Source organism: Entelurus aequoreus, linkage group LG03, assembly GCF_033978785.1.
Source record: "Entelurus aequoreus isolate RoL-2023_Sb linkage group LG03, RoL_Eaeq_v1.1, whole genome shotgun sequence".
NCBI lineage: Eukaryota > Metazoa > Chordata > Actinopteri > Syngnathiformes > Syngnathidae > Entelurus > Entelurus aequoreus.
Genome location: NC_084733.1, coordinates 24,286,562 through 24,303,105, shown reverse-complemented (window position 1 = coordinate 24,303,105; position 16,544 = coordinate 24,286,562). Strand labels below are relative to the sequence as shown.

At 39.2% G+C, this 16,544-nt stretch overlaps 1 protein-coding gene across 2 annotated transcripts in view; it reads left to right on the top strand.

Moving 5' to 3' along the window:
• Positions 1-16,544, top strand: part of LOC133646303 (brain-enriched guanylate kinase-associated protein) — a 131,459-nt gene that overhangs the window by 62,488 nt on the left and 52,427 nt on the right. For both annotated transcript variants that reach the window (XM_062041522.1, XM_062041524.1), the window contains exon 4: positions 4,012-4,078. In XM_062041522.1, the coding sequence (XP_061897506.1) occupies positions 4,012-4,078 (67 nt within the window). The remainder of the gene's footprint in view (positions 1-4,011; positions 4,079-16,544) is intronic.

Below are 16,544 nucleotides of genomic sequence, written 5' to 3'. Positions count from 1 at the left end.
GAACATGCTTTATCAGTATCATGCCGTATCATGCTTCAAACCATAGGGCCTGATCGCCGAGCACCCACGTGGGATTGACAGCAAATTTCATTATTTTACATAATATTTGAAAAATCTATCCTGTAGTTAATTTTTGTGGTCCGTTTCACATAATCAAATCACAAATCAAATCAACAAAATCTAACCAAGGCTTTAATTTTCCACTATAATAAAATAATGACATAACCATCTTGACTTTGAACACACTGACCACGGACGAATGAAGGGCATACTTACTCAACAGCCATACATGTCACACTAAGGGTGGCTTTTGATTGATTGATTGATTGATTGATTGATTGATTGATTGATTTATTGATTGATTGATTGATTGATTGATTGATTGATTGATTGATTGATTGATTGATTGAAACTTGTATTAGTAGATTGCACAGTACAGTACATATTCCGTACAATCGACCCCTAAATGGTAACACCAAAATACGTTTCTCAACTTGTTTAAGTCAGGGTCCACGTTAATCAATTCATGGTATGAACAGTATGAACAATGCCAACACTGTCATAAACATGTGCCATATAGTGAAATCAAACTAAACAACAATGACAAACACATTTAGGAAGAATATTTGCACAACACTGCAACACAACATAAACACTACATAACAAACTCCCAAAATTCCCTGCAGCACCAACTCTTACGCAACGCTACAATATAAACAAACGCCATTGGTGGATCTACACCTGACATCTACTGTAATGATACCACGTACAATAGCGTATCTTGTCGATACTACTATGATTACATATACATATATGTATAGCTTGGTTGGTAGAGTGGCCGTGCCAGCAACTTGAGAGTTCCATGTTCGATCCCCGCTTCCGCCATCCTAGTCACTGCCGTTGTGTCCTTGGGCAAGACACTTTACCCACGTGCTCCCAGTGCCACCCACACTGGTTTAAATGTAACTTAGATATTGGGTTTCACTATGTAAAGCGCTTTGAGTCACTAGAGAAAAAGCGCTATATAAATATAATTCACTTCACACTACATCGATATTTTTTAACATCACAAAATCTTCTTTTGTTCTTTTTAAATGTATATTATGTTTATAAACTCAGGAAATATGTCCCTGGACACATGCGGTCTTTGAATATGACCAATGTATGATCCTGTAACGACTTGGTATCGGATTCATACCCAAATTTGCAGTATCATCCAAATTTAATGTAAAGTATCAAACAACAGAAGAATAAGTGATTATTACATTTTAACAGAAGTGTAGCTAGAACATGTTAAAAGAGAAAATAAGCAGATATCAACAGTAAATGAACAAGTAGATTAATAATTAATTGTCTACCACTTGTCCCTCATAACGTTGACAAAATAATAGAATGATAAATGACACAATATGTTACTGCATATGTCAGCAGACTAAATTAGGAGCCTTTGTTTGTTTACTTACTACTAAAAGACAAGTTGTCTTGTATGTTCACTATTTTATTTAAGGACAAAATTGCAAAAAGAAACATGTTTAATGTACCCTAAGATTTTTGTTAAAATAAAGCCAATAATGACATTTTTTGTGGTCCCCTTTATTTAGAAAAGTACCAAAAAGTACCGAAATATTGGTATCGGGACAACACTAATACACACACACCGAGCACCCACTGGCAGAAACGGCAGAAGGCAGAAGGATCATTACGTTTGTCAAGAAAGCGCTACACCTCTACAGCACATTGCGATATATATTGCAGCCTCTTGCAATAACGATATATATCACAATATATATTTGGCATATAAATGGTAAAATAACCTTTTCAAAACCACCTAATGTGGCTGCTGACGTATGCGGTAACATATTGTGTAATATCCTTTTGTATTATTTTCTCAAAACTATTAATCTACTTGTCAATTTACTGATAATATCCGGTTGCTTTCTGTTGTAACATGTTTTACAGACGCTTCTCTTAAATGGAATAAGCACTTATTCTCTGTTGTTTGGATACTTTACATTACTTTGGGGTAATTCTAGAAATTTGGGTATCGATCGAATGCCAAGTAGTTACAGGGGCAGTATTGGTCATACCAATGCTGATAGTGATACCTTAAATTTTCGAGATCCTTGTGTCCAGGGACTTATTTCCCGAGTTTCTAATAACAAAAACGCCCCAAAAATGTGGTGATTGTAAAAAATATCGATTTAATCACAGTGGTATTGCTCTATACCAGGGGTGTCAAACTCATTTTACATCGGGGGCCACATGGAGAAAAATCTACTCCCAAGTGGGCCTCAGACTGGTAAAATCACGGCACGATAACTTAAAAATAAAGACAACTTCAAATTGTTTTCTTTGTTAAAAATAGAACAAGCACATTTTGAAAATGTACAAATCATAATGTTGTTGTTGTTTTTTTACACATACATGTTGCGGTTAATAGTATTCTATCTTTATTTGTAATTGTTTATACTTTCTAAATAAATTATGTGATAATGTTCATCAGTCAACGTATTGGTGTTCATTTTCAATCTATCAAGATAAAAAAATAATGTAAAAATCAAATTACAGGATGTTATTTATGTAGTTTGCTCATTTTCCTCGACTGGTGCACTGACATCTTGTGGTTTATTTTTTACACATATGTAGCATCATCTACAAAGATACAAATAATTGCTATTGCAACATCTAGTGGACACATTTATAACACCGGTTTCTTTCATTCAAAAATTTCGGCTCATTTTTATACTTAGCAAACTCACCCCGTGGGCCGGATAAAACCTGTTTGCGGGCCTAATCCGGCCCGCGTGCCGTACATTTGACACCCCTGCGCTATACTGGTACTTGATATCATTACTGTCGATATTTGTATCGACCCGCTCGCCCCTTTTTATACTTAAGTGTTCTAGCTTAGCGGTTAACATGGCTTCTTGTATCCTCCTACGGTGTGCAGTGTAGCATGTTTAGGTATTCATCATCCTCCAGTGATAATGCTACTTGTAAGTAACATAGTGCCAAAGCTTTAATGTCGGCCAAATTTATATTGTGTCTATCGCGGAACCCTATTTTATAATATGCATAAATCCCAGGTCAACCTTTTAGAACCAGTTGTGTTCCACTGTCCTTCTGCCCCTTGCTGAGAGCTATTGCAGTCTTTGGCGACTCTGATTTATTTCCATTTCTAAATGAAAGGAAGTATGGAAAGAGATGGCCCCTCTGGCCCGTAAGTTAAATTTAGCAACATGATGATATCGTCATCTGCTGTTTACGCTTCCATCAACAAGGAGCACTAGAGAGCCGTGTGAGTACGTACCGTCCCTCCTTTAAATGCAAACTCAGTGTGGTAATGGCCCCTCTCGCGGCACTTGTTTGATCTCCATCAATTTAGGAAACGACACTTCTTTCCAGTCGCCGCTCCTTTGTGTTCATTTACTCGCTTTCATTAGCCTCCCAATCCTCACACGTGTCATTAAATCATCCTTTGTCTTTCTTCTTGTCTACGCCTGATTCATGGACTCGTAAGCCCGAAAGGAGGGATGAGGAGGGTGAAAGAATAACGCTAGGTTAAGATGGGGGAAGTAAACGCGTGCAGATTGTGGCCCCGTTTTCAATTAGGTCGTTTTTGCATACTAATAAAGAGCATTGGAGCCGAGGGACATAAACATAGGACTTTTTTTAAGAGAATAGTAAAGAAAAACAGCTGCTCTGTGCATGCCTACTGATGTCTGATCATAAAATATTTACACATAATTCTTCCTCGGGTTGCACTTGAACAAACCATCAAGCTCTTCCATTCTGTTTCATCTCAGCAGATGTATATTCAAATCTGAGTCAATACGCAAAAATATCCAGCAAATCCCCGCCATACAGATCCCCAAAGCTCTGCGAATACGGCGTACCTCTTTGTGGAGAATGTTCACACAGATTATCACTAGGTTATTTGCGCCATTAGCTCTCCATATGTCGGGCTTTTGATTTTAACGTGACGCCATTGTTTTTCTTTTGTTTGTCCAGGATCCAGAGCAGCTATGCAGCTCTACAGAGGATCAATCAGGATTTGGAGGACAAGATGCACAGGACGGTAAGAGATTGTTTGTTTATATTCCCTAAATCAGCACTTTAGGGGCACATTTTGTTCAGGGCTCAAGCATGTGATGCAAGGCCACTGTTTCATTGGGCCCCATGCAGCAATAAGTTCCTAACTTCTCCTCTTATCTTTCTTCCTAAGTGATTTCCTAAGAGGAGTCCATTCAAATTCATGACGTGTTCTTAAACGGCCCAATTTTTCCCACCTAGCTGTTCTTAAGTGGGGACGGTGTGGTGCGGTTGAGAGAGTGGCCGTGCCAGCAACCTGAGGGTTCCTGGTTCGATCCCCACCTTCTACCAACCTCGTCATGTCCGTTGTGTCCTTGAGCAAGACACTTCACCCTTGCTCCTGATGGGTCGTGGTTAGGGCCTTGCATGGCAATGTGTGTATGAATGGGTGAATGTGGAAATAGTGTTTTGATTGAAACTTTTATTAGTAGATTGCACAGTACAGTACAGATTCCGTACAATCGACCACTAAATGGTAACACCCGAATACGTTTTTTATCTTGTTTAAAGGCTTACTGAAACCCACTACTACCGACCACGCAGTCTGATAATTTATATATCAAAGATGAAATCTTAACATTGCAACACATGCCAATACGGCCGGGATAGATTAGTAAAGTGCAATTTTAATTTTCCCGCGAAATATCCTGCTGAAAACGTCTCGGTATGATGACGTTTGCGCGTGACGTCACGGATTGTAGCGGACATTTTGGGACAGCATTGTGGCCAGCTATTAAGTCGTCTATTTTCATCGCAAAATTCCACAGTATTCTGGACATCTGTGTTAGTGAATCTTTTGCAATTTGTTTAATGAACAATGGAGACAGAAAAGAAGAAAGCTGTAGGTGGGAAGCGGTGTATTAGCGGCCGGCTGCAGCAACACAAACACGTAGCCGGTGTTTCATTGTTTACATTCCCGAAAGATTACAGTCAAGCTTTACCATTGGCCTGTGGAGAACTGGGACAACAGAGAGGACTTTGAGTTGGATACGCGGTACCGTGAGTACGCAGTTGCAGCTTCCAAACATTTGATCGCTTGCCCGTACGTGCGTGCCGCTATGTGCATGTCACGTACGTAACTTTGGGGACTTTGGGGAAATATGTGTGCTGTATGAACTTTGGGGAGGTGAACGGTACTTTGGGCTGTGGGATTGAGTGTGTTGTGCGGGTGTTTGATTTGTATTGGCGGGTTATATGGACGGGAGGGGGGAGGTGTTTGTTATGCGGGATTAATTTGTGGCATATTAAATATAAGCCTGGTTGTGTTGTGGCTAATAGAGTATATATATGTCTTGTGTTTATTTACTGTTTTAGTCATTCCCAGCTGAATATCAGGTCCCACCCGCCTCTCACAGCATCTTCCCTATCTGAATCGCTTCCACTGCCCTCTAGTCCTTCACTTTCACTTTCCTCATCCACGAATCTTTCATCCTCGCTCAAATTAATGGGGAAATCGTCGCTTTCTCGGTCCGAATCGCTCTCGCTGCTTGTGGCCATGATTGTAAACAATGTGCAGATGTGAGGAGCTCCACAACCGGTGACGTCACGCTACTTCCGGTACAGGCAAGGCTTTTTTATCAGCGACCAAAAGTTGAGAACTTTATCGTCGATGTTCTCTACTAAATCCTTTCAGCAAAAATATGGCAATATCGCGAAATAATCAAGTATGACACATAGAATGGATCTGCTGTCCCCGTTTAAATAAGAAAATCTCATTTCAGTAGGCCTTTAAATCGGGGTCCACGACTTGTCAAAGCGCTTGAAGGTAGAAAAGCGCTATACAAGTATAACCCATTTACCATTTAAGTTGCTGAATGGCAAATGGTTAGCGCGTGCGTGTCTATCAAACTTTGCATATAAACACGCCCTTATTTCCCCAATATGCATATGTAAACGCCCTTAATTCCCCCATTTAAGGGCACAATTCCACAAGGAGAAAACACAAACAGATTACAGAACAGAAATGTGTATTATGCATACATAATGAAATATATAATGTCAAAACGTAAGTTTAAGAAAGGGGGGACTGCTGAGGTAGCCCCGAAGCGTTCAAATAAATATTCGTCACTTCGGGCAAATAGGCCTACATGGTCGTGAAATATGCGCTCCATTCCCAGGGCACGGGTTGGGAATGGGATGGCACTTCAAGTTCATATGTGAGTCAAGGGGCGGTATAGCTCGGTTGGTAGAGCGGCCGTGCCAGCAACTTGAGGGTTGCAGGTTCGATCCCCGCTTCCGCCATCCTAGTCACTGCCGTTGTGTCCTTGGGCAAGACACTTTACCCACCTGCTCCCAGTGCCACCCACACTGGTTTAAATGTAACTTAGATATTGGGTTTCACAATGTAAAGCGCTTTGAGTCACTTGAGAAAAAGCGCTATATAAATGTAATTCACTTCACTAATTCACTTCAAGGCAGGTGGCCAAATACTTTTGGCAATATAGTGTATGTACAGAATAAACCACATGACGTTAGTACATCAGTTGAGGAAAAAGAGTAAATTACATTAATAACATCCTGTAATTTGATTATGATGTTGTTATTCATTTAGATTAAAATTACCAACAATGGGAGCATTTAAAATTTCTGCCAGACTCAATTCCACCTATTTGACTGATGAACCTCATCACATCATTTATTCAGAAAGTATAAATAATGACAAATAAAGACAGAATGCTATCATGTAAGTGTAAAAAAACAAAAAACAACAACATTGATATCTACATTTTCAGAATGTGCTTGCGCTATTTTTTCCGAAAAAGAAAACAATCTGAAGTTGTCTTTATTTCTAGGTGATCATGCCATGATTTTACCAGTCCGGCCCACTTGGGAACAGATTTTCCTCCATGTGGCCCCTGAGCTGAAACGAGTTTGACACCCCTGCTATAGAGTCACTTAGCAACATGTCTCTCCCAGTGGGTGCACAAAAAAGTCTCAAGAACCCATTAAGTAAAAATGAACAGAAACACAAGCACTTTAGTATCAAACCCAGCTCCGCCTAGACGTTTCCTCCGATTGCTACCAAACTTGAGCCATATACACAAGACAGGTGGGTGACGCTGAATTGCGAATTTTTTTTTTTCAAAGAATGTGGGCGCAGCGTGGTGGCGAAATTTGATGACTCGCCACAAAACACGAAACCAATAATTCAGCTCCACATGGTTTGATTGATTGCGTTGTTGTGAGAGTCCCACCCTCGAGAGAATACAATTGAATTATTACTAATCGGTCACAGTAGTCCACCCCCAGCTGTCCTGCAGCTTTTAAAGCACTACCACCCTCCAGCCCACATCTCAGGTCGTATCACTCGGAGGGTACTACCAAGTCATGCCATGGAAATCCCAGAGTCAAACACTTTTCCACGCTGCTACTACAATATGGAACATCCTTCCCCCTTGTGGTTGATGGAGACATTACATCAAGCAGTATTCATGCCTTTAAAACGGGGGTCAGCAACCCGCGGCTCTTTAGTGCCGCCCTAGTAGCTTCCTGGAGCATTTTTTTAAAAAGGATTGAAAATGAAAAAAGATGGCGGGAAAATATTTGTTTTGTTTTAGTATGTTTTTTGTTTGAGGACAAACATGACACAAACCTTCCCAATTGTTAGAAAGCCCACTGTTTAATATGTTTGTGTGTATGCTTCACTGATGACAGTATTTGGTGAACATCGTTTTGTCCTACTAATTTCGGCGGTTCTTGAATTCACCATAGTATTAAAATTAAAGTTAAAGTACTAGAGATGTCCGATAATATCGGCAGGCCGAAATGCTTTAAAATGTAATATCGGAAAATATCGGTATCGTTTTTTTTATTATGGGTATCGTTTTTTTTTTTTTTTGTTTTTTTATTTTATTAAATCAACATAAAAAACACAAAATACACTTACAATTAGTGCACCAACCCAAAATACCTACCTCCCCCATTTACACTCATTCACACTCATTCACACAAAAGGGTTGTTTCTTTCTGTTATTAATATTCTGGTTCCTACATTATATATAAATATATATCAATACAGTCTGCAAGGGATACAGTCCGTAAGCACACATGATTGTGCGTGCTGCTGGTCCACTAATAGTACTAACCTTTATCAGTTAATTTTACTCATTTTCATTAATTACTATGTAACTGTTTTTATATTGTTTTACTTTCTTTTTTATTTAAGAATTTTTTTTATGTATTTATCTTATCACCATACCTGGTTGTCCAAATTAGGCATAATAATGTGTTAATTCCACAACTGTATATATCGGTATCGGTTGATATTGGTATCGGTTGATATCGGTATTTAAAGAGTTGGACAATATCGGAATATCGGATATCGGCAAAAAGCCATTATCGGACATCCCTCTAAAGTACCCACTGATTGTCACACACACACACTAGGTGTGGCAAAATTATTCTCTGCATTTGACCCATCACCCTTGATCACCCCCTGGGAGGGGAGGGGAGCAGTGAGCAGCAGCGGTGGCCACGCCCCGGGAATAATTTTTGGTGATCTAACCCCCAATTCCAACTCTTGATGCTGAGTGCCAAGCAGGGAGGTAATGGGTCCCATTTTTATAGTCTTTGGTATGACTCGGCCGGTGTTTGAACTCACGACCTACCGATCTCAGGGCAGACGCTCTAACCACTATTGTGGACTGTGACGCAACAGTTTGTTTACATGTAAAATCTTCCACTCCTTCTTTATCTCATTCTGTCCACCAAAAGTTTTATACTGTGTGTGAATGCACAAAGGTGCGCTTTGTTGATGTTATTGACATGTTGGAGTGCTAATCAGGCATATTTGGTCAGTGCATGACTGTAAGCTAATCAATGCTAACCTGTTATTTTGGCTAGCTGTATGTACATATTGCATCATTATGCCTCATTTGTAGGTATATTTGAGCTCATTTGATATCCTTTACTTTTATCTATTACTTTTTTGTAAGTAATGTCGCAACCTGACAGACTTTGTCAACCTTAACACGTCGACAGCGGCACTCAGTGGCCGCAGACACATGACACTGACCCACAACTGGTGTTGCCCTGATACCAAAAATTATTTCGATACTTTTCGGTACTTTTCTAAATAAAGGGGAACACAAAAAAATCTTACGGTACATTAAACATATGTTTCTTATTGCAAGTTTGTCCTTAAATAAAATAGTGAACATACAAGACAACGTGTCTTTTAGTAGTAAGTAAACAAACAAAGGCTCCTAATTAGTCTGCTGACATATGGTATGAGGAATATATATATATATATATATATATATATATATATATATATATATATATATATATATATATATATATATATATATATATATATATATATATATATATATATATATATATACACACACACACACACACACACACACAGCTCCCAACCAATTGTTTTTAACCCATTGCGGCCCCCGAGTCAAAAATTTTGGTTCATAGGGTTAGGTGAAATAAGTGCTCAACTTCACCCTAAACCCTTTCAGTCTGGAAAATTGTCAATTTATGAATTAATGGATGTAAAACTGTTTGTTTATTTCGTTGACCACTGACCGAAGAAATAATAAACTAACTGACTAAAAAAAATATACATTGGCTTTGCTATATACATGTTACTAATTAGCATTAGCGATTTTACATGGCAATTTCAAAACCCACAAATTTGGTAAGGAAAAACAAAACTATGATGCACATTAGAATCAAACAACTTGTGTGTAATAATCCCAATACTTACAGCATAAAAACGTTATAGGGCTCAACAAAACACATGGTAAATACCACTTCCTAGCTAGGCAACACACCGTAGTCTATACAACACTGCTATTTAATGTTTTAGGATTGTAACTGCATGTAAAGCCTACTATATAAAACATGAAAATGAGACTCAGAAATATAATAAGAAAAAAATATAACACCTGGACAGCACAGTTGTCATAATCAGATCATTTTAAATGCTACATAAACTACATTTACTCACTCAAAATTACCGAAAAATCAGCAATGTTGAATACCAGTATCGAATCCCAGATATCGGGATTTGGTACCATTTCGGTTTAAATGTTAAAGGTACCCTTCCCCATTGACGCGTACCAATCTGGCACCGGTATCAGTTAAAATGCAAACAATACCCATCCCTACTAACTAGTGGGGACTATAAATTGTAATTCATGACGCAGGTTAGTCTGAGTTAGGCTTAGGCTTTAGTGTAGGATATTTGTCATGCCCACAAAATATGTAGTGTTTTCACTTATGCAAAATTTATGAGTAGAGATTATGTGAGTAGCACTGAAGCTGTTTGTGTTTATATTTAACAAGAAATGCATAATCCACAGAGCCTCCCACAGTTCTCACTAAGACTCCCATAAAAGATGCAAGGAGGTCATGCGGATTTGCGAAACCGAGTTTTCCCAGCCCACTCTAATAAGAACTAAACATTTTATGACCCAAAGTTGGACCTCAAGTAGCGCACTTATTCCACCACATGAAATCCGGCCATCAACCCGTTCTTTTGTGCGACGTCTTCTGGTCTCCCCCAAGTTGTTAAACGCAGACAGCCAATATAAAGCTTGTTAAATCCGACAGAATTAATGAGGCTGTGCTGTTTTAGAAGAAAAATAAATCAAGAGTCTGTTACGAAAAGTCTATTTTTAGGCGGAAAGCCACACATGTGAGGCCAAATGGGTGGTCAAAAAAAACACTGGGGATGTTTATAACAATTTTAGCATTAAAGGCCTACTGAAATGAATTTTTTTTATTTAAACGGGGATAGCAGATCTATTCTATGTGTCATACTTGATCATTTCGCGATATTGCCATATTTTTGCTGAAAGGATTTAGTATAGAACAACGACGATAAAGATTGCAACTTTTGGTATCTGATAAAAAAAAGGCTTGCCCCTACCGGAAGTAGCGTGACGTAGTCAGTTGAACATATACGCAAAGTTCCCTATTGTTTACAATGATGGCCGCATGAAGTGAGAGAGATTCGGACCGAGAAAGCGACAATTTCCCCATTAATTTGAGCGAGGATGAAAGATTTGTGGATGAGTAAAGTGCAAGTGAAGGACTAGTGGGGAGTTGAAGCTATTCAGATAGGGAAGATGCTGTGAGAGCCGGGGGTGACCTGATATTCAGCTGGGAATGACTACAACAGTAAATAAACACAAGACATATATATACTCTATTAGCCACAACACAACCAGGCTTATATTTAATATGCCACAAATTAATCCTGCATAAAAACACCTGCGTGTTTGTTATGCTAGCTCCTAGCTCCTCTGCTAGCTCCTAGCTCCATAGAACACGCCAATACAATTCAAACACCTGATCAACACACACAATCACTCAGCCCAAAAGACCGTTCACCTAACCCAAGGTTCATAAAGCTTATATATTTTTAAAAAGTTACGTACGTGACGCGCACATACGGTCAAGCTATCAAATGTTTAGCAGCCAAGGCTGCATACTCACGGTACCTGGTATTCAGCTGGGAATGACTACAACAGTAAATAAACACAAGACATATATATACTCTATTAGCCACAACACAACCAGGCTTATATTTAATATGCCACAAATTAATCCTGCATAAAAACACCTGCGTGTTTGTTATGCTAGCTCCTAGCTCCTATGCTAGCTCCTAGCTCCATAGAACACGCCAATACAATTCAAACACCTGATCAACACACACAATCACTCAGCCCAAAAGACCGTTCACCTAACCCAAGGTTCATAAAGCTTATATATTTTTAAAAAAGTTACGTACATACGCAAAAAAAAGTTGCGCACATACGGTCAAGCAATCAAATGTTTAGAAGCCAAAGCTGCATACTCACAGTAGCACGTCTGCGTCTTTGTCATCCAAATCAAAGTAATCCTGGTAAGAGTCTGTGTTGTCCCAGTTCTCTACAGGCGTCTGTGTATCGAAGTCAAAAGTCCTCCTGGTTAGAGTCTCTGTTATCCGAGTTCTTCCATCTTGACTGCATCTTTCGGGAATGTAAACAAAGAAGCGCCGGCTGTGTACTGTTGTTGCTGACTACGTTCGAAAAATACGTCCATTTCGCACCGACAACTTTCTTCTTTGCTTGCTCAGCTTCCTTCTCCATAATGCAATGAACATGATTGCAACAGATTCACGAACACAGATGTCCAGAATACTGTGGAATTATGAAATGAAAACAGAGCTTTTTCGTATTGGCTTCAATGTGGAAGGCATACCCGTGTTCCCCGGTCTACGTCACGCGCATACGTCATCCTCAGAGGCGTTTCGAACCGGAAGTTTAGCGGCAAATTTAAAATGTCACTTTATAAGTTAACCCGGCCGTATTGGCATGTGTTATAATGTTAAGATTTCATCATTGATATACAAACTATCAGACTGCGTGGTCGGTAGTAGTGGGTTTCAGTAGGCCTTTAACTGAAGGCCTACTCAGTGGTTTTGTAGTTACTGTATGACTCTTTTAATTGCTACTTAAGGTACAAAAATGTTGCCACTGGCTTTCTTTCCACACCGGTGCATGTATACAAGAGTAAGACTACTAATTCATCGTTAGTCCCGGGCCCCTCTGTCGTCCAAAAGTTGGGCCCCGAGGTCAAAAATGATGTAGACCACAAGGAAGGGTTTTAAATGTAGAAAAAAAAATCATTACATGCAACCTTTGAATTAGGTTTTATTTGTATTATTTGTATAGGGGCCATAGGCGCAAACTGGCAGCCTCGCTTCCGTCAGTCTACCCCAGGGCAGCTGTGGCTACAAATGTAGCTTACCACCACCAGGGGTGAATGAATGATGGATTCCCACTTCTCTGTGAGCGCTTTGAGTATCTAATAATAGAAAAGCGCGATATAAAATCTAATCCATTATTATTATTATTATTATTATTATTATTATTATTATATATATTGCAGTGCAGTATTTGTCTTATTTTATATCAGTTATATTGTGGCAATGTTGTGAACATTTTCACCATCCCAAGTTTCATTTCAGGGTTAAGGGTTAAACTGCTCACAACAATGGGCGCCTAATCTTGGCGTTGCTGTGTCTTCACTGTGTTACAGACATCACTTTTTTTTTTTTTTTTTAACAGTCATAAGTTTGGTCTTCTGAAAGTTTACAGAATCATGTATTAAAACAGGTCACAGGTTAATGTTACAGCGTTGGCCTCACTCCCCACAGAAGTCTGTCTATTGCCCATGTAAGCGGGTCCCTCCACGAGTAAGTCTTTGCAAAAGTGAGCTCCGATGAAGAATTTTTCTCTCTTTATATAGTAAAAGAGCAGACAAGTTCAATCGTTCAAAAAGTCCATGGTTTCTCCAGGGTGAGGGCGAACCCAAGAAAAAAGAAGAATTCACGAGAATGTGGGCCGGTCCAAGGCTATCGATGAGGGTAATTTGTGTCAAAGGATGCGTAGCTAATTGTGTGAATGCTCCAAAGCCCTCACACATATGCTTTTCTACACCAAAATTCATCTAGTTATTCAACTTATTCTTCTTCTCCAGATTCTGGCGCGCTCTACCTTCCACATTTTTCACCCAATTCAAACTGCTCCAACTTCAAACTGTTCAGCCTATTCGGGAATCACAGACTTTTCCCTGAAAAATTTGTAAAAATTCCCAGATTTCCCAGAATTCCAGGTTTTCCAGGACATGTTTCCCATTCAAAATGAATTGGCCATTTTTCAAACTTTCACGATTTCCACATTTTTCAACCTATTCAAACCATTCCACCTTCAACACATTCCACCATTTTGGAAATTCAAACTATCATTTTTCTGAGTTCAAAAGAATTCCAGGATTTTCCAGAATTCCTGCTTTACCAAAACCTATTTCCACCCTTTTTTCTGGCGACAATTTTTCAACCTATTCAAACCATTCAAACCATTCAACCTTCAACACATTCCACCATTCTGGAAATTCAAACTGTAATTTTCCCAAAAAAATTCCAGGATTTTCCAGAATTCCTGCTTTTCCAAAGCCCTATTTCCACCCTTTTTTCTGGCGACTACTCCTTTCACATTTTTCTACGCATTTCAAACGTTCCACCGTCAAAACATTCCGCTTAATCAGGACTGAAAACAAAGTTGTTTTTTTAACTGGAAAAATTCCCGGTTTTCCCTGAAATTCCAGGAATTCCGTAATACCATTTCTCAATTCAACATGTTACTGCTTCAACATTTCTTGACCAATTTGAAAAATTCCAACACCAACCATTTGAACTCATTCAGACCATTCAGGTATTTTACAATTTTCAAAAAAAATCCCGCTTTTCCCGAAATTCCCCAAATTTTGGGAAATTCCCATTGATATCAATGGGACATTCTTCAAAGTTCCACAACTCCCACATTTTTCATCTGATTCAAACTGTTCCAACTTCAAAATATTCAGCCTGTTTGGGAATTGTGTGCTCTACTTCAACATTTTATTTTTTTAATTCCAGGATTTCAGTTTAACTTCAGCCCTGGAGTATTCACACACAATTCCTTCAGGAAAGTTAAAGTTAAATTAAAGTACCAATGATTGACACTAGGTGTGGTGAAATGTGTCCTCTGCATTTGACCCATCCCCTTGTTCACCCCCTGGGAGCAGTGGGCAGCAGCAGTGGCCGCGCCCGGGAATAATTTTTGGTGATTTAACCCCCAATTCCAACCCTTGATGCTGAGTGCCAAGCAGGGAGGTAATGGGTCACATTTTTATAGTCTTTGGTATGACTCGGCCGGGGTTTGAACTCAAAACCTACCGATCTCAGGGTGGACACTCTAACCACTAGGCCTCACTCATCTAGTTAGAATTATTATTCTAATTTGAAAATATTAATATCTGAGCTAGTTCCTCCTTTTGAAGAATTTGACCTTGGTACCATTGGAGGAACACTTAAACTTGGGGTTACGCATTCTGCTCAGCCGTGTACCAGTGATTGGAAACCAAAACATGACTCAAAGTCTCCAAACCCATAGATGGCAACAGCAGAAGGTTGAAGATTCAGACGCCAAATGAAGTTTAAGACAAAAGAGTGTACTTGAACTTAAGTGAACCCAAGTGTATATTTTTACTATAACGTTCTAACGACCACGACAATCTGGCAGACTTCAATGCGAGCGAGGTTGAGCGACAACAGCTGGAAGTAGCATCAGAGTCGGCGATATATTAACTATCAGCAACTGTCCAGTCAAAGTGGAGATTAACTCTTTTGATGTACTTTATCTTGGACATCAATAACACAGCTTTGACGGGATTGATGTGGAATGACAAAACAGATAATGCCAACACGGTATGCTAACACCACAGCTAATGATGTAAATGAGGTGTGGTTGTAATGTATAAGTATGTGTCAATAAAAGGGCATTTTATGATTTTATTTAATTTTATTGTTATAATTTGATTGCATGTTTTTATGTATCTCTTTAATTTGGGTAGCCAGGCACTGCAGATGGAAATTAGCTATTTAGGTATAATCTGGTGCAGAACATATCTGTGTTTCTGTGCATTGTCCCTTCAAATAAAGACTAAACTAAACTAAACTAATTTAAACTAAACTACGACTGTCAAGTAGACAGTAAATTGTCGTTAAGTTGTATTGTAATCCAGTGTTTTTCAACCACTGTGTTCAACACTAGTGTACCGTGAGATACAGTCTGGTGTGCCGTGGGAGATGATGTAATGTCACCTAATTGGGTTAAAAATATTTTTTGCAAACCAGTAATTATATTCCGCAAATAATGTGTTGTTTTTGAGTGTCTGTGCTGTCTAGAGATCGGCAGAGTAACCGTGTAATACTCTTCCATATCAGTAGGTGGCAGCAGGTAGCTAATTGCTTTGTAGATGTCGGGAACATGGTTTTTCGTGATCACAATATGCAGACAACAACGGGAGGCAGAGTGCAGGTAAAAAGGTATCTAATGCTTAAACCAAAAATAAAATTAAAAGGCGAGTGCCGCTAAAAAAAAGGCATTGAAGCTTAGGGATGGCCATGCAGACCGAAACTAAAACTGAACTGGCTGCAAAGTAAACAAAAACAGAATGCTGGACGACAGCAAAGACTTACAGTGTGTGGAGCAGCAGACGGCGTCCACAAAGTACATCCGTACATTCCATGACAATCAACAACAAAATAGGAGCGCAAGACAAGAAGTAAAACACTACACACAGGAAAACACTAAAAAACTCAAAATAAGTCACGGCATGATGTGACAGGTCGTGACAGTACACCTACTTTGAGACAAGAGCGATAGTGATGCATGCTTGGTTATGGTTTGAATTTATATTCAACAATTGCAAGAACAACTTTTTACAGTCAATATCGACTGCTGAGTTTAATTTTTTAATGTTTTCTGCTGGGGGTGTGCATCGGGATTTTTTCAATGAAAAAAATGTGTCTTGGCTCAGAAGACGTTGAAAAAACACTGCTGTAATCTACAGAAGAACACACTCAAGGCTACTTTATTGGGTGACACGGGAGTAAAGGTGAC